Here is a 22,378-nt window from a genome sequence, read left to right on the forward strand (position 1 = left end):
GGTGAGGGTTATTGTTTAATTGGGAATAATAATCAGACGTACAGTAGCAACACCGAGCAATGTTTTAGAGAAATTCACACATACCTGCAACGATGTACATACTGTCTCCCTCACTACCCTCCTTGATGACATCATTTCCTGGTTTGAAGTCGATGGCCACCAGGAGCTCCACCATCATGGTGATCTGCTCATCGTCAAGGCGACTCAGGAAGTCGTTCTTCTGGATGGCCATGACGATCAGACTTGTCTCGCTGCGGAAGGAGGCATCACACCACCATACAGTACTGGTGTCATATAACTCATGCATAGCCCTTGCCAATCATGCATAGCCCTAACCAATCACCTGACGGTCTTCTTGACTTTGGTCTTCAAGATCTCCAGCTGCTCCTCTGGGATTGGCTCAGGGGCCATGACAGCCGCTCTGCTCTTCCTGACCTCCGGTTCCCCTTCATTACTGCTCCTCTGAGCAGGGAACTCTGGGATATATAGACACCACACACAGGAAATTAGGGTTAAGATACATGATGTTCTATGGTTAGTGATCTGACACAAAATGGCTGCCATTCGTCACCCAGGGGGTTGCCATAGTCACATGAATCCCCTTACCCAGGTCATGATAATGACTGTGAAGGTCCTGCAGCAACTTCTCCTTCTCCTGCAGTCTTCTCTCTGGAGGTGACAGGAGAGCATTGTATTGGTTGGGATAAATGTGTTTTAAGTCATGGTTTATTTCATGGCTGCAGTCTTTGTTGTGGTCAATCATGTTCAAATGGTCTTGATCTAAGTTATGCTTGCGGTCATGGTAGTCATGGTCATGATCGTACCTAGGTCCTTGTTGTGGTTCTGCAGCTCCTGGTTGATCAGGGTCTGTTTCTCCAGCTGCTGCCTCAGCTCATCTACGTGGCCCTCCATGGCTGAAGGGAGTTGTGGAGGCATGTGAGAGGAGTCACCGGAAGGTAAACACATGGACATGAAAGCATACACATGAAATATAAGCACATTTGCACATGAATTCACACTCATAAAAGCTGCACGAAACATGCATGCACACACAAACAGTATGCCCAGTATCTGTCATTAAATTGGCACACAGTCAGTTCTCAGTGAGAGGTCTACACTGTGATCATGAATAATGGACACTAATGATGGGCTGCCAGCTAGGGGCACTGTGAATACTGTACCACCCTGGGAAGACATCTCATATAGAACCTGGTATCACTAACCCAAGCCTTGTTGGTCATTTATTGATGGTCACTACCACCTGCCAGTATTTTGTGACTCTATTAAATGCGTACCCCTGGTAGCCTCACAGGTCAGACAATTATTTGGGGATTCGAAGCTACCTTTAGTGTATGTGTGCAGGCATGAATTAAAACTGGTGCATATCTTAAGACATCCACTCTCTCATGGTAGCACAAAATGTTTGTGTTTTCTTGAACGTGTGTGTCTGTGCATATACATGTAGCGACCCCCTCCAATGTCAATAATCTCACTGGGCCTGGGGACACAGATCATTGCTTGCATGTGCATGAGCATACAGGCACGCACACACACACAGGCACACACACTTGGACAAACACACACACCTGTGAAGAACAAATACAACCCAACTGATGTTTCCATTGACCAGTTTACAATAGCACTGATTGTGAGATGCTTCGCCATCTTAATTTCGTGGTCATTTAAAAACTGTTTTGGTCTCTGTTGACAGAGCATACATTTGTTGACAGAGCAAACAAAGCACAAGGTTAGCCTAGCAATTAGCCTAGCACACACATCCACATCAATACAAACTGAGCCAGGGTTAGCCTAGCGCCCTCACTTCACGTGACCCCAATTACCTTTCCTTCACCCTGAACATTGGACAGGGCAGAGATTAGGCGTGGTGTTACAGATTGTAAAGTCACCCAGCAAACAACTAACAACAATATAGGAGATAAAGAGACATTTTCCACTCTGTAATTAAAGACAAAACTATTTAATTTCTAAATGTTATTGGTTAAATGTAAAGTGCATGTCAGTCATGTTGCAACAAACTACTTGCTTATTTTCACTTCAGGCTCTTCTTACCCATGACAATTAAGGTAAGGCAATTGTCAATAATTTAGCTTTCTAGGAGTGCAGCCATTCTACAAAAACACTCAAATGGGACGGATTGGGATAATGACCTCCATTACCTGGGTTAACCATTGAGAAATGATTACCTCACATAAAAATCTACTGGCCCCCAAGCCAGTCACAACAATTCCAACTCAACCCATTAAAATGAAATGCATGTTACTGCAACTGAGCTCTGGTGTAGCTCCAACAGGTCTCATTTTGGCTCAGAGACATTGATTCTACAAGGGAAAAGACTTCGGTCAGACTCACCTGTAGGTTGTGTAGAGAGGTGGGGTAGGAAGGAGCGTGAGTCTGTGTAGCTGCTACAGTTCCTACATGGATCTTCATATGAGGCTCAGGACCTTCCTCCAGCACTCCGTAAATCCACTGATACGGTAAAGTATAGTAGGTCCTGTATCAGGTTGTCTCCATCTGAAGGGGTAACTTGATCCAAATGCTCCTAGGCCCCATGCAGAGTCCACTCATTTGTACAGACACAAACACACTACATTTAGCTAATCCTGTATCTTTCCTCTCCCTCACTCCCCTCTTTCTGACCTCACCTAGGTCCCTCTATGCCTCTACTCGTACTGCTCTCTCTCTCTCTTTCCCTCTCTCTTTCCCTTTCTCTCTCCCTCTCTCTCTCCTTTTCCTCCTCTCGCTCTCTCTCCTTATCCGTCTGCTCAACAGCTCCAGAGTGTTGGATCATTAACCAGACCCCCGATGCTCCTCCTATTACACCAGGTAGAGGAAGACGGGGGAACCGAGGAGGAGGAGGAAGAGGAGGAGTGACGGGTGGGGGAGCGGGGGGGGAGTAGGGATGGGTGGGGAGGGGGTGTTTGAGAGGGCAGAGACTCAGGGAGGTGGATGTAAACAGGGCCAGGGAAAAAGAAGAGATGGAGGTGAAGGGGGGAAATTAGGGAGGGCAGAGGAGTGTGGACAGGGGGATGAAGGAGTGGTAAGAGAAAGGGATACTCCTCATACTCCTTCAAAACACCCATAAATACACAGGCTGGGGAAGGGAGAGCGGTTCCCACATGAAGAAAATACTCTGGTATACTATCGTATAAATACTATAGTAATTACTGTAGTGGTTTTGTGGACTTTACTGTAGAATACTGTAGTATTTACAGGTAACTATAGTATAAATACTGTAAAATTGTAGACCTCCACAAGTCTGTTTCATCCTTGGGAGCAATTTCCAAATGCCTGAAGGTACCATGTTCATCTGAACAAACAATAGTACACAGGTATAAACACCATGGGACCATGCAGCCATCATATCGCTCAGGAAGGAGACATGTTCTGTCTCCTAGAGATGAACTCTTCTTTGGTGCGAAAAGTGAAAATCAATCCCGGACCTTTTGAAGATGCTGGAGAAAACTGGTACAAAAGTATCTATAAACACAGTAAAACGAGTCCTATATCGACATAATTTGAAAGGCCACTCAGCAAGGAAGAAGCCACTGCTCTAAAACCTCCATAAAAAGTCAGACTATGGTGTGCAACTGCACATGGGGACAAAGATCGTACTTTTTGGAGAAATGTCCTCTGGTCTGATGAAACAAAATTAGAACTGTTTGGCTATAGTGACCATCATTATGTTTGGAGGAAAAAGGGGGAGGCTTGCAAGCCAAAGAACACCATCACAACTGTGAAGCATGGGGCTGGCAGCATCATGTTGTGGGGGTGCTTTGCTGCAAGAGGGACTGGTGCACTTCACAAAATAGATGGCATCATGAGGGTGGAATATTATGTGGATATATTGAAGCAACATCTCATCTCATCAGTCAGGAAGTTAAAGCTTGGTCGCAAATGGGTCTTCCAAATGGACAATGACCCCAAGCATACTTACAAAGTTGTGGCAAAATGGCTTAAGGACAACAAAGTCAAGGTATTGGGGTGGCCATCACAAAGCCCTGACCTCAATCCTATAGAAAATATGTGGGCAGGACTGAAAAAGTGTGTGCGAGCAAGGAGGCCTAAAAACCTGACTCAGTTACACCAGCTCTGTCAGGAGGAATGGGCAAAATTCACCCATCATATTGTGGGAAGCTTGTGGAAGGCTTCCCAAAATGTTTGACCCAAATTAAACAATTTAAAGGCAATGCTAACAAATACTAATTGAGTGTCCAGTATATACACTTCTGACCCACTGGGAATTTGATGAATGAAATAAAAGCTGAAATAAATCATTCTCTTTACTATTATTCTGACATTTCACATTCTTAAAATAAAGTGGTGATCCTAACTGACCTAAGACAGGGAGTTTTTACCAGGATTTAATGTCAGGAACTGTGAAAAATGGAGTTTAAATGTATTTGGATAAGGTGTATGGAAACTTCCGACTTCTACTGTATATGGAGGGATATTTTGAAAACACAATGTAAGTGGAAGGATAAGTGGAATGACCTCCAACCAGTGGTGAAAAAAGTACCCAATTGTCATATTTGAGTAAAAGTAAAGATATCTTAACTGAAAATGACTCAAGTAAAATTGAAAGTCACCAAATAAATGTCCTCCTGTGTAACTATAGTTTAAAAGTATTTGTTTTTAAATATACTTAAGTATCAAAAGTAAATGTAATTGCTAAAACTTACTTATGTATCAAAAGTCAAATTAAAAGTGTAAATAATTAAACATTCCTTATATTAAGAAAACCAGATGGCACTATTCTTGTTTTTTAATTTATTTACGGATAGCCATATCTGACAAATGAAGCGTTTGTGTTTAGTGAGTCCACCAGATCAGGTGCAGTAGGGAGGACCAGGGATGTTCTCTTGATAAGTGTGTGAATTGAACCTTTTTCTTGACCTGCTAAGCATTCAAAATGTAACAAGTACTTTTGGGTGTCGGGGAAAATGTATGGATTAAAAAGTATATTATTTTCTTTAGGAATGTAGTGAAGTAAAGGTAAAAGTTGTCAAAAACAAAATAGTAAAGTACAGATACCCCAAAAAGTATTTATCCTTAAGTACTTTACACTAAAAATATACTTGGTGTTTGTATAATTGGTCCATTGCTGATATACAGTAGTTCCGCATCTTTTTGCATGTCAGCAATCAAGTTTTCAAGATATATAACTTTCACAGTAAAGAAATAGAGCCGGTATGATGCAAAACGCACCCTTATGTGATGCAAAATGCATCATACCAGCTGTATTTCTGTATTTTGAAAGTTATACATCTTGAAAACTTGATTGCTGACAGGCAAAACATTTAAAGACTATATCAACAATGGACTAATGAAACAAATATCAAAAGATATGGAGAGATGTTTGTTTCCAAATTCGACCTTTAAAGCTAATTTCTTGCAATTCTACACATTTTACCAATGCCTATGACCTGTTCTAATGCTATCTGGGAGATCCCTGACCTCCAGGGACTTTTTATTTAGTTAATAAATGTCCCCCATCCCCCGTGGAAACCTATGGTTTGTAGTATATTATTCAAAAGTATACCACTGTACAGTTTACTATACAATTCTATAGTAAGCACTGTACTGTTCTAGAGTAAATTGTTTTTTCATGTGCGCTAAAACAGAGATTAATACCCACATTGTATTAGCACTAAAATGTGCCAGAGCAGGTTTTAAAGATGGGAGTGATAGAAAAGAGTCAAAGTTACGGAAAACCATAACAGCACATTACGAAAAACACCACAAGTGACTTTCAACCACCAGTTTCAACCAGCAGAAATGTGCGTTTATCGTACAATGAACAGATTAGATTTATGCCGAGAGGAAAACAAGTGGGAAAATCTCCCCCTACTTTATCAGGTGCTGTTTCCACACAAAGCCACCGGGCAGCCATTGGATCGTTTCCAGCCCAGCATCATTAAAGTAATCTAAATGACGCTGAAGGGTTCACATTGTGACTGGGGATTTTTATTGTCTTAAGTTAATTATTGATACCCATCCTGTTAATCAATTTCTACGTGTAACTACATTAATGACCTGAGTATGGCGCCAAGATGAGAGGTTTAGACCTGGAACACCAACAATAACTGTTATTAGTTTTACCACTGAAACCGACACAGTGGTATAATAAAGACAACCAAACAAACTAAGGTGAATTGCTGCTCTCATTTGAGATAATTACAGCAGTGATTAAGATAAAGTCAGATATGTCTAGGAAATGAATAATTTACCTGGGAAAGCCCCTTATAACTGAATATCGACAGAAATAACAACTGTTTGTGTTTTTATTAAGGAATACAGATCAAATATTTAAATTAGTGGCATGGTAACAGAAAAGAACAATGGAAGGTCACAAAAAAGTTACAATAGATTATTATTGCAATCACATTATCATTATCATGCAGCAGGTATAGTGGTGTATGTTGGGCCTTCCCCCCAAGGTCCAGACAGTCTTGTCCCAGCGGCTGTTATTACTGAGTAATAACACATGTATAAGAGTTAATAGGGTGGTGATGGGAGAGGAGGGTACTGCTGGTGATCGTCATGGCAGCGTCATAAAAACAACATTACACCATCTTCCTGTTTTACCGTAACTACTTTAGTTAGTGACTCAGTGCAAGATAGACAAACATAGTTGATCCATTGTCATAACACACATTGTGCAATATTAACGATAACTGTTACATAACCACAAGACATTCTGTATAGTATAGTCCATAATCATAAAACAGATTTACTCAAACTTTTACAATTGTGTGCAAATTTCAAACAAGTCAAAGCGTGAGACAATCGTCCAGGACTAAGAAATAAAGTCAAATGTGAGCTTTCCCTAGGTTTAAACCACTGAGTTGTCACTCACCCTTGTACCCACATCGAATTAAATAGTTTAGTCCTTGGGAAAGGTCAGAGCTTACACGGCATCTTACATTTGATTATAATTTAGACAATCTCAGAGCTTTATGTGTGCATCCTCAGTTTTAAAAAATACTGCAAATCAAATGAAACAACCAAAAATCACAAGAATAATTATCAAACATAGGCTGTATTTAAAATAGCATAGCTAGTATAGTGGTACTGGTCCAAATGAAACAATCGGGGATTTTACACTTGTATTTGTAAACCAAGAGAGGACAGCCAGCAGACATTTCTGATAGCAATTTGCTCTCCTTTACTTTAGCATGTCTAGCCTAATGTGTACAGTACTTTATAGGCAAATAAAGATATAGATTTTCTGTGTCATATCATGCACATGAACGTATACACAACTATGTTGTGGAATGTGTGGGAAATCCCAGATTGTTTTGAAATGGAATTGTGAAAAACTTCATCATAGACCTCCCAAGTTGGGTTTGGATGTTGCAAGAAAGTCAAAAACAATCTCCAACACTTTTGATGATAAAAATACTACTTTGTCAAACACACTGTCCGGGCTGAGATACGACCAACGGTAAGGCAAGTCTTAGACAGCTTGCATTTGATACATTCTCCGATATAGCCTTTACACAGATACGTAATACATACCGTGTATATTTTATAACAACATTCCTTCATGTTCAAAATATTTTATCTGTTCTCTTTGTGGTGGAATCAGATGAGGTCAAAATTCAATTTCAGTTCAGTCAAATCTGGATGTGAATCAAAATTCCAATTCAATGAAAAAAATCCTAATTGAAAATAAATTGCACTTCTACTTAACTGAAATTTAAATTATCTCCTAAATTTACTTGACCAACATGATATAGAAGTATTAACTGCAGTACGTTATAAATATACATTTCCATGTATTTTTATTGTGTATGCTAACCACTATTACAATCACATGACTATATATATATATATATATATATATATATATATATATATATATATGAGAATAAAACCCAAGTAGCTTAAAAACAAGACTAAAATAAACTTTTCATTCAAGTTTTTCCAGTTTTTGTGTGTTGTGTGATAAGCTAAGTATATTCTTCTAACATAATCAGTTGCTTTAGTCATAATTAAACATCAGTTCAAGGGGAAATATTTTAAATGAACGTTTCCCTTTCTTGTCTTTTTGAAGACTGAATGCGAGTGATCTATTCATGTCCTTGTTTACATCGTCTAAGCCAATGTGATTTATTATGACAGGAAATTGTAAGGGTGAAATTCAAAAAGTCAAATAGAGGGGGGGGGGGGTGCTTATATTTGTATTGTTTCACACATGTACAAGTGTGTAACCTGTACAGTGTGTGGGTGAATGGATGTGTCATTTTGCATATCCCACTCACCCCGAGACACCGTCGGAGAGTAGGGTGACGGCTTGTGTGCCAGATTCATTTCAACAGTAAGTCATTTGAAACACTAAACTTATGAAGAGTTACTGGGTTTAAGACCAGATATTCTCATTCTGTGTGTAGTAATATAAGGCATCCGTCTGTAAGTCCCTACCTACATGATGTCAGAGTGTCTATTGCATTAAACTGTCTGATTGGTCGACGGATAAGCACCTGAGATGAAAAAGAAGAGAGGGTGGTAATGCCGGTGAGGTTAATCGGTCAGTCCCAGAACAATCAGGACCGAATCACATGACCAGGGTGTCTGAGGTCAATCCAGAAGCTCTTCCTTGATGCTGCAGGCCCCTTTGAGGTCCCCTGGGTGATCGAAGGCTGCCTGAATGAACTGGCCGAACAGGCGGTCCATGTAGCCCTCCCCACGCGGGTAAAGGCCCTCCAGGTAGCCTATATGTCCGCCGTGGGACGTCACCAACAGCGCTACGTTAGGCAGGCGCTTGGCTAGGGCCACCGGGAGAGCTGAAGAGAGAGAAGAGAAAGGGAGTGAGACAGAAGGAGGAGAATTTCAGTTTGAAGCATTTAGATGAAGACCAACAATTGATCACACACAATTGATCACACACACACACCAGTCAAACGTTTGGACACAGCCTACTCATATTCAAGGGTTTTTCTTACATTTGTACTACTTTCTACTTTGTAGAATAATAGTGAAGACATCAAAACTATTAAATAAACACGTGGAATCATGTAGTAACCAAAAATATATATATTTGAGATTCTTCAAAGTAGCCACCATTTGCATTGATGACAGCTTTGCAATATTGGCATTCTCTCAACCAGCTTCAACTGGAATGCTTTTCCAACAGCCTTGAAGGAGTTGCCACATATGCTGAGCACTTGTTGGCTGCTTTTCCTTCACTCTGCGGTCAAACACATCCCAAACTATCTCAATTAGGTTGAGGTTGGGTAATTGTTGAGGCCAGGTCATCTGATGCAGCGCTCCATCACTCTCCTCCTTTGTCAAATAGCTCTTACACAGCCTGGAGTTGTGTTGGGTCATTGTCCTGTTGTAAAACAAATGATAGTCCCACTAAGCGCAAAGCAGTTGGGATGGCGTATCGCTGCAGAATGCTGTGGTAGCCATGCTGGTTAAGTGTGCCTCGAATTCTAAATAAATCACAGACAGTGTCACCAGCAAAGCACCCCTACACCTCCTCCTCCATGCTTCACAGTGGAAACAACACATGCAGAGATCATCCGTTTACCTACTCTGCATCTCACAAAGACACAGCGGTTGAAACCAAAAATCTCAAATATGGACTCCAGACCAAAGGACAGAATTCCACCTTCCACCATTGCTCATGTTTCTTGGCCCAATCAAGTTTGTTCTGATTGGTGTCTTTTAGTGGTGGCTTCTTTGCAGCAATTCGACCATGAAGCTTGATTCACACAGCCCCCTTTGAACAGTTGATGTTGAGATGTGTCTGTCACTTGAACACTGTGAAGCATTTATTTGGGCTGCAATCTGAGGTGCAGTTAACTCTAATGAATTTATCCTCCGCAGCAGCAGAGGTAATCTGGTCTTCCTTTCCTGTGGTGGTCCTCATGAGAGCAGTTTCATCATAGCACTTGATGGTTTTTACGACTGCACTTGAAGACACTTTCAAAGTTCTTGAAATGTTCCAGATTGACTGGCATTCATGTCTTAAAAGTAATGATGGACTGTCGTTTCTCTTTGCTTTTTTGAGCTGTTCTTGACATAATTTCTATACTATAAGCCGCCGTACATCCAATCGGCCTCACAACCGCAGACCACGTGTATGGCGTTGTGTGGGCGAGCGGTTTGCTGATGTCAACATTATGAACAGAGTGCCCCATGGTGGCGGGGGGTTATGATATGGGCAGACATAAAGGTACGGACAACGAACACAATTGCATTTTATCAATGGCAATTTGAATGCACAGAAATACCGTGATGAGATTTCTTTTAAGGTATCTGTGACTAACAGATGCATATCTGTATTCTCAGTCCTGTGAAATCCATCAATTAAGGCCTAATGAATTTATATCAATTGACTGATTTCCCCATATGAACTGTAGCTCAGTAAAATCGAATAAATTGTTGAATGTTGTGATTATATATTTGTTCAGCATATACACTACATGACCAAAAGTATGCGGACACTTTCTCATTAAGCATTAGTGAGGTCGGGCACTGATGTTGGGTGATTAGGCCTGGCTCGCAGTCGGAATTCCAATTCATCCGAAAGGTGTTCGATGGGGTTGAGGTCAGGGCTCTGTGCAGGCCAGTCAAGTTCATTCACACTGATCTTGACAAATAATTTCTGTATGGAACTCGCTTTGTGCACGGGAAAACTCATTTCATGAAGCTCCTAACAAACAGCTCATGCTGACATTGCTTCCAGAGGCAGTGAGTGTTGTAACCGAGGACAGATGATTTTTACACACTACGCGCTTCAGCACTTGGCGGTCCTGTTCTGTGAACTTGTGTGGCCTACCACTTCGCGGCTGAGCCGTTGTTGCTCCTATACGTTTCCACTACACAATAACAGCACTTACAGTTGACCGGGGCAGCTCTAGCAGGGCAGAAATTTTACAAACTGACTTATTGGAAAGGTGGCATCCTATGGCGGTACCACGTTGAAAGTCACTGAGCTCTTCGGTAAGGCCATTCTACTGCCAATGTTTGTCTATGGAGATTGCATGGTTGTGTTCTCGATTTTATACACCTGTCAGTAACAGGTGTGGCTGAAATAGCCAAATCCACTCATTTGAAGGGGTGTCCACATACTTTTGTATATATGATCAACTTTGAGGGCTGCTTCCAAAATCTAATTATGAACCATCTATACCCCAGGCCCAATCCTGTCTCCCTCTGACCCAGGCAGTACCCACCATGTTTGGGGGAGAAGGGGTCGTCGGCCGCATTGAGGCAGAGAATGGGCACTGTCGTCCTGGGAAGCTTGTAGTTTGGGCTGGCCTCCTGGTAGTAGTCCAGACAGGACTTATAGCCAAACAAGACTGATGTGTAGCGCTCGTCAAACTCCCGGATAGTACGTGCCTGAGAGGGTAAACACACAGGAGCGTAGGGAGAGTTAGATTTTTAAAAAGGGCACCGGCGCGCAACTAATACACTCATTCTACACACAATGATATGGAACCTCATAGATAAACCATATGAAACTGGTTCTTACCTTTAGTACATGGTCCACATCCACCACAGTCTCCAACATCTTCCTGTGTCTGAGAGAAAGCGAGAGACAGACAGATATTTGGGTTGTAATCACACCAAGGCTAGTAATGACAGGTCTTGTTCAATTTTGAAAGGCCAATAACCATGGCAACAACATTCACAGCAACACGTACATGGATACCACAACAACTAGACGACAAGTCAGTCTTACCTGTTAATGGCTTGGCACAGGTTGCTGGCGAGGTGTCGGTTGAAGATCAGGCGGTTGATTGGTTGTTCCAGCGAGGCACAGGACTCCAGGGTGTCCCAGCTGACAGACATTGTGAGGCCGGCAACAAGCCCTGCCTCACTACCCTTACGAGCCAGGTAGTTCAACAAGAGCATGCTGTGATACAGTCAGGAATAGGAGGGGTGAGGGAGAAGACAGGAGAAGCGGTAGAGAAAGACAAGAGAAGGATAGAAGATGGGGAAAGAAGAGTGTATAGAGAGGGAGAAAAAAACTATATGAACAGACTTAAGCAGTTATAACCTCTATGCATTTTCTTCCTTTCTAAGCACTTACCCTCCCAGAGACACGCCGGTGCCCAGCAGAGGGGCTTGTGGGAAGAGTTCTCTGACATGGAGGACCACCCACTCCAGGTCCGAGGTGTCCGCCGCACAGAAGGTCATTGGGGTCTGGGGGAGAGGGGGGGGTAGGTTACTGGGGCAGGACTGGGATCATCAGTCTACTGGGAGAGAAGACATGGGCTGACATGTGGATGAGACTACGAGTCTGAAGCACTGCACAGACCTTATGTTACATTATTGATGTTTGTGTGCAATGTAACCTTTGAACAGAAGTATAATGTCTTATCAAACTGCTTGCAAAATTGCATTGTGGCAGACCCTGGTGGAATATGCATGATAGTGCACTTAAAAAGGCATTCCCTAAATTTACCAGTAGTTCTTCTCCTCCAAACCCTCTATTGTTGAAGACCACACATCTGGGGAAACAGAGAGACAAAGATCTTATCTCAGATTCCAACCCTCAGCACAGTGACAAAGAGCCCCATGTCAGTGTTACTCAACTCCAGATGACAGTCAAGCTACCATACTGCACTGTAAAACAAATCTATTCCAATCCAGAACCAACAAGAACGTATTCGAGATTAAACCAAGGATTCCATATAGCATGACAGGTAAAGTGAAAGGTCATGGCCTCTCAGGCTGACCTGTATCCGCGGCGGGTGGCTTGGCTGACGGCGTGGAGGACGTAGGTCTGACGACTGTTCCCTGTGAGGCCCGGCAGGATGAGCACTGTGGGACGAGAGTAGCATTCTGGGTAGGCAGCACTGTCCCCGTTATCTACCCAGTCCAGAGAGATCTGACCTCCGTCAGCCGTCCTGATCAACTCACTGAGGATAGTGGAGACAGAAGGGTTAGTCTTTTAACTGAATACCGTTTCAAATGGTATACAGTAGGTTGGCCCAATATGCAGATGACTAGAGAGGTTATGGGTAGAGAGGAAGGAAGGAAGTTGTGGGTTCTGGGTTGTTTTACTTCCTGTAGTCGACCTGGGGGCTGGACTTGATGAGCACTCTGACCAGTGTCTGCAGCCGGCCTCCCCAGCACCAGGGAGTAGGGCTGAAGGGCTCAGCCACCACGGGGCAGTGCCTCTGTAGGAACACACGGAATGCATCGCTACACACCAGGACTGGTGTCTGAGGGTGAGAGAGAGAGAGAGGACATGGGTATGTGAGCATGTGTGTGTTTAAGCAAAAGGGACTAATCAAAGATGTGTACAGGAGTAAGTGTGGGTGTGAGAGAGACAGAGGGAGAATGAAAGAGAAGATGGAAATGTGTGAAAACAGTGTGGAATAAGCAGAGACAACCAAACAGACAATCACACACTGTGGGACATATATTCTGCGAGCTGTAGTGGTTGGGCAATGGAACAAAACTGCATATGAGTAAAAGGTGCTGGGGAACAGTGGATGAAAGCATATCTTACAGGGTGCAGGCCTAATTTATATCCGATAGCGGTATCAAGTCCAATATCTATACAATATTGGGTGCTAAATTATTTGGTTCTTACAACCTGCTCTAAAAACTAAGGTGAGGGATGGACATAATGCAAGTGCCTGCAGATAGAGGTATGAAGCACTCAAGAGTAAAATACTAGAGGTTAAATGAGACGGAGCTCAGAGGCACATGCTCTCAAAGCCAGAAGACAGTACCCCGAAGGCAGCTAGTCTCTGGCCGAGCGACTGACCTGGCCCTCACAGCCCCAGAGGTAGTACAGGGCAGCGGTGATGGTGGCGAGGACCACCGTGTAGGGTCTGTAGATGTTCTCCAAACACACTTTCCATAGGTCGGAGTGAGACAGCAGCATGACAGTGCTGTGATGACACACGAATGCAAACACACTCGTCAGGGGGGATTTGCGGAGGCAGAATGTCAACGTACAGAGGTCCGAGGGCGTTTAGACTCTTACTAGCTACAGAGTGCCTATTAATAAAGAGTTAAGCCTAGTAAAAAAAAAATATCAAAGCGAAACGTTGTCACAGCAGTTACAGAACAGATACGTACGGTTTCTTATCAATGAGATGCCCTTCAGGTTACAACGTAACCGGGTCCGCGTTTTAGCAGCTTGTGACAGAAGGTCAACAATGTTTCAAGCGTCAATCAAAAGTGGGGAAGTTAGGTGGAGATTCTCAAAAACTGATAGCCTTCTGACTGCAAAAAAAATGAAACAAAGTAGCAACTCTGGCCTGCTTTGGCAAGATGATCCTGGGAGAAAATCTCGTTGGTATAGCCTACATCCAGAGAAACTCGCTCACTACTCCCAGTAAACGCAAATCGTGGACGAATACACAAAAAAAACATTAAACGTTAACAATAACATATAAGTCAGTCGGCGTCACAGAAACAGTTACATAGCCTAGCTAGCTAATGTCACTAGGGCACCCTCCAAGTAATACAGCTGTCCGTAAACCTGCCTTGACAAGAAACATCTAAAGATGCGCCTTTCGGGTGTTATCTTCTCCTCTATTCGTGTCAAACTTGGTAATTCTGCAACGAATTCGTTTTAATTTAAATGGAATCAATCGAATAAAAAGCAACAACTCAGTTCCGGGTCGGCACCGTTATTATATTTCTCTGCCCTTGTCGACTCATCCGTTCTTCTTCTTTGGAATTATGTTGCAGCTCAGCAGTTAGCTAGCTAATGCAATATCTCCAACTGTTGGGCTGGGGTGGGATGGGGATTGAGAGACAGGCCTTTTCTCAATTAGACTACTCAACTTCTGCGCTTTCTCTCCTCAGTCCTCTCTCGCCTCCTTTTGAAAAAGGTCCAAGATAATTGAAGAGAGGAGGCGATTGGGACGAGAGGTTGGAAATGGCAGCGAGTAGTGAGGACGGAATGGAGGAAAAGTTGGTGAAGCAACAGCTGTGCTGGATTGAGAACAATATGGGTGTCAGTGTTGATGGTAAGGAGCGGTAGGATGAGGTTCAAGGACGTGAATGGTCGGTAGTGGAAAAACAGGAAGAAGAGAGATCATGATACAGAAAGCATTGGCGGTCTAGTAAAGAAAGCATAAGGGTCAAGGTAGGAAGCAAGAGTAATGGTGTGTTGGTGGAAAGTGGTGATAGTGTTTGATGAGACAACATGGCCTCACTTCCACCCTATCTGACTAACTAATGTCGTAGAGAAAAGTGGGTGAAGTGAAATTAGCTTGGTTCATTGGAAATGGTAGAGTGTTAATATTGTGTGGTAGCCAGGCTCAGCAAGAGAAGATTCTGAAAATGGAAAATGGGAAGGTGATTAAAAGCCATGTCCCTGGTGCATATGCTAGATTGAGGAGAGTCATCACTGGGGTCTCAATATCTATGTCCACAGATGATATTGAAGAAAATGTGAAGGGAGGCAGAGTGATTGAGGCCAAAAGATAATCACTGACCACTAGGAGCGCTGACTATGGATGTGCATTTTCTTGTTTGCTTATGGCCCAACACAGTTCGAGTGCAGTCAGTGCCAGCATCGGTTTGTAGCGGTAAATAGACAGCTACGAAAAATATAGATGAAATCTCTCTTGGTAAATAGTATGGTCTGCAGCTTATCGTGGGATATTCTAACTCAGGCAGCACTAAGAAAACAAATATGAAGATTTTTCATGCAGGTGCAATTACAACTGACATTTTGAGTAGTGTTACTCAACTAAAGCTCTATTGAAACACCAAGTGTGAAGCCCCTATGTGGGCTATCTACATCATCCATCTGTATCCTGGCAGGATCAGGGGCTCAGGCCCCTCTGCCCTCCAAAGCAGCCCGAGAGCTTCAAGTTCCTCGCTATCCACATCATTAAGGAATTATCACGGTCCACACATACACCCCCCCAGCTTTTGTCAAATGTACTTAGCAAAAAAAAAAAAATGTACTCACCCTAATCCTTTTCCTAACTTTAGCCTACTAAATCTACCTACATATTGAACTTATATCCTCTCAGGCCGGAGGCACAATGTATGAATTTATGTTTGGATCAGAATCGCTGTTATAATCATTGGCCAGTACTTAGAATTAAGTAAAACCACAAGTCCAAATTCTTATCTCTGTCCATGGCTAATTTAGGAAAGGGCCAATTTTATCTGACCGGAGGACAACACAAATTGCAACAATTCAATTCTGTCAATGACATTTGGCTTGATGTGATGGGTGTGAAGCCAAATCCAAACTGGCTTCCCTTGACACTTTTCTTTGGTGTGCCAGAACCATTCACAGTTGAGCTCACTCAGTTTAGCTCAACACTTGGCTGTTATTGTCAACAACAAAAAATATCAAGGGAGGCCAAATTCTCACTGGATTCCCTTGCATTCAATGCTACGGGTGGCAACAATATCAATCTTTTTGACCAGACAGCATCAGCTAGATGGGCTACAGAGACAGAGGGGCGCTGTTTAACTCACTCGGATGCTTTCTCCAGTGAGATAGATGCAGACTCTTGCAAATTGAAGGAATAAAATAGTGTATGTTATTTGTACATTTTGTAGGGAACCACTGGCATCCATCCACTGGCATCCACGTCACTGTTTCAAAGTATACAATAGGCCAACATAAAATCTAACAGACATTGTCATCTTCTCATTGGTTTATTGTACAACAACATATTTTGTCTCACTTGAATTAACTTGTTATTTTTAAACATAATAAACATAGGTAGGTTCCAACATCTAGAGAGAAAAAAATTACACCCAAAAGAAAACAAAGAAAACATTATCCAATCACAATAAACAACTGCACATGATTTCTCACCAATGGTTACTAGTCAAATATTAAAAGGTTACTGGGCTTGTTGTGAAATTCTGCAGATGGAGGTTCTGCAGATGCGTCTGCAGGGGTGGGAGGGTGGTTTTCCTCATATGTGTCGTCCACAGCTTGGAGAATGTGATGAATTGCACTCAGCAGCAGGATGTCAGTGTTGCAGCTCACAGACAACTCACTGGAATAGTTCTTCACTGGAAGCACATAGGACACTGGCAAACCCACCACCTCTGCTGCCTTCTGCATCTGTGGCACAGCAAAACATATGATAGATTGCAAATAAAACTTTAAAAATACTGTTCCATCATATTATTGAGTGAATCTAAATTGATTAAAACGTTTGAATTACTTAACCTACCTTCTCCTGTAGGATCCGGCTGGAGTAGACAAACTTCACATCCTCTTGGACGGCATGACACACCTGGTCCACATGGGTCAACAGAACCACCTGGGGGATGTCTGGAGAGGACGGTGTCATGTGTGTGAGGGAGAGAGTGAGAGAGAGGAATCAGTTATAGCTATGATATGCAGTTAAACATAACATCAACTGATATCAAAATTGCCCTATGAAGTTTTGGGATGAGCTCACCCAGATCTGCAATCTCAGCTTGAATTGTCCTCAGTGTCTCTGTAAGGTCATCACTGGTGGTCATGACTTGGCAGGCATTCAGAACGAACACCGCACAATGGATTTGGTCATTTATCGATGGAACAGGTCTGTAACCTGGAGTCTCAGCTTTGATGGGCGCTTCACCTTGAAACTATTGTGTGGGAGAATCATTTTATTGATGAGAAGCAAACAAAACCATTTTTTTTACCTTTATTTAACCAGGCAAGGCAGTTAAGAACACATTCTTATTTTCAATGACGGCCTAGGAACAGCGGGTTAACTGCCTGTTCAGAGGCAGAACGACAGATTTGTACCTTGTCAGCTCGGGGTTTGAACTTGCAACCTTCCGGTTACTAGTCCAACGCTCTAACCACTAGGCTACCCTGCCGCCCCGGCAGTTGGTTATAACAGCATCAACAATAAAACATTTAAAAAGTAGGCCTTCCAAGTTTACATGTGGACAAACCGTAGCAAGCAATATAGGCCCATCTTTTCTGATATTTATCCTCAGTAAGACTAAGGGTTTTTAAAATCTTGATTGTATTGTTACATTTAGATAGGTAATACCATACATCATGTCCCTCGGGGGCATATCCCTTGATGACAGCCAGTGCGTCTGTGAGAGTCAGGCCAGTCCTCTCGCCGTCCCCCAGAGCCAACACATCACAAAGGGTCAGAGCTGTGGGCTTCCCTCCTCTCTCTGACCGGATGTCATACGACTTCAGCTGGGTAGATAAGGAGAGCGGACAGTGTTTTGAGAGCACGTTTTTTTAGACAAACTCCGACGACTGCTAAAGAGACAGACATACCTAACACACATTTCCTCATCCCTCCCAACCACAGGGCGAGTCCTCACACTCATGAACACATTGATATGGAAGTCCAGATGTTCCCAAACATCAAGCATGTCTCTGTCTGCTACAAATTATACTCATTGGGTTTCTATCTCAATCAAGGCACTATCTACAGTATCTTAAAGATGCTAGTGAGTCTATACCACTTGCAGTCTTCCCATTTTCTGCCTTAAAATGTCATATTAAAAATGTTATAAAGGAAATACTGTAACTTGGAAAGTATACTAACTACATATACAAAGTTTCCATACTATGCGTTGTGCATGTAATATGAAAAATGATGAAAGTGTTTTTGTTAAGAGAGGGATGTATTTTGACAAGTTGTAAAGATAATTGTTTTCCATAATATTTACATACTGAGTAGTTACCGCCCGGAGTGAGGTCAGGGAGCGTGCCAGCCTGCCAGAACCGCCCCTTTTGAGCAAACTATATAAATGATGGGTTAAGAAAAAACACATCAGAACAGAAAAACATGAAGCTGTCCTCTTCCAAAGTGAATTGAAGTAGGACTATCCTATTACTCAGCTCAAACCATCGATACGGCTGGCTAGCCTATCTTCAAAGAAGCCTCTTCAAGAGTGAATGGAACGAAAGTCAACTCTGTAGTTCTGTTCAGGACTTCACGACAAGTCACCGGATACTGGACAACGACAAAGAAGGACAACAATAGAAGACTTGTTGGAACCATTTCGGACTATCAAAGCCTTACAAGCGTGCCGCGAAAAGGCCCAAACCCCTTTCCAAGGCTGCCCTGTTCACCAAGAGACCCCCGGCGAACCCAGGCATTTCACGTAAATACATTCATCATTTCTTACTCAAAGCGGGTGGCGGTTTGTGTGCAAAGTATATGGTTACTGTAGGTGAGAGTACTTTCTGAATGTACCAATGTTAAGTGTCTCTGTCCCTCTCTCTCCATCTCTTCTTTAACAAGCATCAACATTGTTGTCATTCCACTAGGGATCTGTTTTCAGCGTATTACGTCTCCAGTCAATAACAGGTGCAGAGTGTGTATGTTTATCCTGTATTCCCGAGTTAATTAGCTAGTAAATAAATAATTAAATCAATTTGTGTAGTACTGAATCATAAATAAGGCTTGGGTTATTGCAGATGCAAGGAGGTTACGACTGTTCAGAATGATGATATGAGACGAGGTTATGATTAATAAGTTGACTTTTTATATAAGTTGACTGTTTATATGATGTGATAGGTAAACACCTTTTAGAGTTTCATTCGAGAGATGGTAACTCTTTAAAAAACTGCTCTTGTGGTGCCCCAAATCCTAATGAGTTAATTGTTACATGATTAAGTTTATCAGGTAACAATTAAACATACTTAGTTAATTAGATAAATAACAGTCTTCAGATGAATTTTAAAGTCAAGTCACGACAAAAGCAATCAATGCATCCTCATTTTGTATTTCTTAGTAGTTTGGAAAATATATACTCAACGTGCAACAATTTCAACGATTTTACTAAATGTATCTACCCCTACAAAAAATGTCTATAAATTATAATCCACATAATTCACATTTCCTGTTGGCGTGGTTACACGTGGTCTGCAGTTGTGAGGCTAGTTGGACATACCGCCAAATTCTCTAAAATGACGATGGAGGCGACTTAAATTAACATTTAATTCTCTGCCAACAGTTCTGGTGGACATTCATGCAGTCAGCATTCCAATTGCACGCTCTCTCAAAACATGAGACATCTGTGTCATTGTGTTGTGTGACAAAACTGCACATTTTAGAGTGGCCTTTAATTGTCCCAAGCACAAGTTGCACCTGTGTAATGATCATTCTGTTTAATCAGCTTCTTGATATGCCACATATTTCTGGTTGATGGATTTTCTTGTCAAAGGAGAAATGCTCACTAACAGGGATGTAAACAAATTTGTGCACAAAATTTATGAGAAATCAGCTTTTTCCACATACAGAACATTTCTGGGATCTTTTTACATGTTGCGTTTATATTTTTGTTGTGTATAAAATAATGTAGATTAGGTTGTGTAGATCGACAGGAAAATAAATAAGTGGATCCCTTTTCAGATTACATTTTAAGGCAGCAAAATGTGAAGACTGTGCAATGGGTATGTAGACCTTCACTAGTCAGTTTGTATCATGCAAAATACTCCTTGTTACAGATTATTTACTTTATACCTTCTTGATGAAGCCCTTTGTTGCAGTGCCAATAAAAGGCAGGAGAAGGACTCTTCCGAACATCACAGATCTGACAGAGTTGATGAAGCTGGATTTTCCTGACCCAGCAGGTCCCATCAGCAGAACTCTGACCCGGTTTAAAGACCGGCAGGCCGGTTTGAAGGAGACCAGATTCTTCCTCAGTGACCCCCTCCCTCTGGTGAAATGGAATTGCACAGAAAAAGTCATAATATTACATCAGATCAGACCTGGGTTGAAATAAGTGCCGTCAAAGTTAATCAGATAACTCAAGTTAACATTTTGTCATTTAGTGCACTCATTTTTTTATTGTGATTAATCGCATTGTCTGAAAGCGTTGGAAATACTCTAAACATCCAAAATAGATCTATACAGCTAAAATGTACAATGCCATGTAAAAACTAGTTGACACTGAGGTTAAAGGAAATGTGCTTTCTAAATGTACCTAATTTGGTAGTTACTTTAGACAACATCAGACGTCAATATACTTGTAATGTTTTTTTGCATGGAAAATTGTAAATAACAGCTCAATTTGAGCAAATACAGAATTGACCATTAATCGCAATTAAATCCCAGCAAATCCCGCAAATAACTCAATAAAACAATTTTCCTGTTTGACAGCCCAAGTTCAAAGACATGCCTAAGTATTTATATTTTAATGACTTATTTTCTATGTATTTGCAAATAATTTTTCCTATAATGACTATTTGAAACTATTTTCAAATAGGCTACTTGTTTCCAAATATATTTAAAATACCCCTAGCACCAAACAGACCTGGGTTCAAATACAAATGTCTTTGAAAATACATTTGTCAATATATGAGTATTTTCAAATACATTTCCAAATATTCAACAGCTTTTCTAAGAAAATATATCCTAAAACTTACTTTGAAATGTAGTCTATGTCAAAGTAATTGAAAAACCTTAGATAGTATTTGCACCCAGGTCTGCATCAGGCTTCAAATAGTGTTTCTAGTTGTCATAGCAGAAGCAGACTGCTTAAAGTGAATGAATGTTGGACTCCGTAAATTAATTCACAGTGTGACCTACTCCTCAGTCCATGGCAGCTCCCTCCGTGCACCTTGAATATAAAATGAATAAGAGCATAATCAGTACAAATAACAGTACAATAATGACAGAAATTAAAAACTAATTTGGGTGGCGAGTAGTTATATTTACTTCCAACTCGATACAGCTCAACATCCAGGTACTCCGGCTCTAACCATATACCCTGGTGATACATAATATCCCACGATTCCACGCAAATGGATCTATTCTCGGTGTACAACTTTAGACAATCCCCAAACTTCAAGCAACCATTTGACATAGCGGTTGAAAAATGTGTCGCCTTAGAGTCATCCAGAACAGGGAAGTGTGTTACTTCTTGATGGTTTATTTCGAAGGCAAATGCGTCTTGGTCCTTACTCTCATCAGACGATTTACTCAGGTAACCCCCCTTTACATCCCCAGATTTGAAATACACTATTACAACGAATCTTCCTTCTTTGTCAATTTTAGATCTCAACGTATGCATGTAGAACCCATGGTGGCTTCCCTTGTAGAGCAGGTGAAGTTGGGCAGGTTCGGGAAGGAGCTTCAACAAATGCGTCTCTTGCTCCAAACTCAATGCAGCTACTACTGAAGCCATTAAAAAACGTGATGTCACTAGACTTCACGAAATCTACTACAGCTATGCAAATAAAATAATTCCAAGTCTTATTTCTGAGCCGGTTTAATGGATAGCCTACGAACCCGCACCAAATCAATACTAGGCCTAGAGTGTTTCAGAGAAATTAAACCTGTCACCAATCAAAAAATATTAGCCAACCCACCCTAGGCTACCATGAAAATATAATAGTTCTTTACGAATTGCTCACCCTCCCAATGCCTTCACGTCCGGTCCTTTGGGCGCAGTTGTTTTATGCACAGTAAATGTGGGT

At 41.8% G+C, this 22,378-nt stretch overlaps 2 protein-coding genes across 2 annotated transcripts in view; both read right to left on the reverse strand.

The window, feature by feature from the left end:
• The window catches only part of LOC115139298 (uncharacterized), a 49,165-nt gene that overhangs the window by 10,792 nt on the left and 15,995 nt on the right, over positions 1 to 22,378 (reverse strand). Inside the window, 14 exon segments of the mRNA XM_065026969.1 lie at positions 85 to 251; positions 337 to 476; positions 593 to 669; positions 825 to 914; positions 2,371 to 2,454; positions 8,604 to 8,807; positions 11,208 to 11,373; positions 11,507 to 11,555; positions 11,717 to 11,890; positions 12,068 to 12,180; positions 12,443 to 12,488; positions 12,717 to 12,899; positions 13,045 to 13,506; positions 13,785 to 13,883. Coding sequence (XP_064883041.1) covers positions 85 to 251; positions 337 to 476; positions 593 to 669; positions 825 to 914; positions 2,371 to 2,454; positions 8,604 to 8,807; positions 11,208 to 11,373; positions 11,507 to 11,555; positions 11,717 to 11,890; positions 12,068 to 12,180; positions 12,443 to 12,488; positions 12,717 to 12,899; positions 13,045 to 13,506; positions 13,785 to 13,883 — 2,054 coding nt within the window.
• Positions 16,611 to 22,309, reverse strand: LOC115139302 (interferon-induced protein 44-like). The gene is made up of 7 exons (XM_029676516.1): positions 21,618 to 22,309; positions 21,489 to 21,519; positions 20,421 to 20,616; positions 17,984 to 18,136; positions 17,391 to 17,562; positions 17,160 to 17,260; positions 16,611 to 17,047 (listed from the first exon to the last, which is right to left on the reverse strand). Exons 1-7 carry the CDS (start codon positions 22,084 to 22,086, stop codon positions 16,802 to 16,804), a joined length of 1,368 nt encoding a protein of 455 aa, XP_029532376.1. The 5' UTR covers positions 22,087 to 22,309; the 3' UTR covers positions 16,611 to 16,801.

The sequence above is a fragment of the Oncorhynchus nerka genome, linkage group LG13 (assembly GCF_034236695.1).
Source record: "Oncorhynchus nerka isolate Pitt River linkage group LG13, Oner_Uvic_2.0, whole genome shotgun sequence".
NCBI classification, from domain to species: domain Eukaryota; kingdom Metazoa; phylum Chordata; class Actinopteri; order Salmoniformes; family Salmonidae; genus Oncorhynchus; species Oncorhynchus nerka.

What these genes read in the sequence shown, in the direction of transcription:
- LOC115139302 (XM_029676516.1), bottom strand. Translation starts at nt 22,086, where the DNA reads ATGGCTTCAGTAGTAGCTGCATTGAGTTTGGAGCAAGAGACGCATTTG. An exon ending in TGAGCTGTATCGAGTTGGAA is followed by an intron (nt 21,520 to 21,617) that starts GTAAATATAACT and finishes TTTATATTCAAG; the next exon opens with GTGCACGGAGGGAGCTGCCA. An exon ending in GCCGGATCCTACAGGAGAAG is followed by an intron (nt 17,048 to 17,159) that starts GTAGGTTAAGTA and finishes GCTGTGCCACAG; the next exon opens with ATGCAGAAGGCAGCAGAGGT.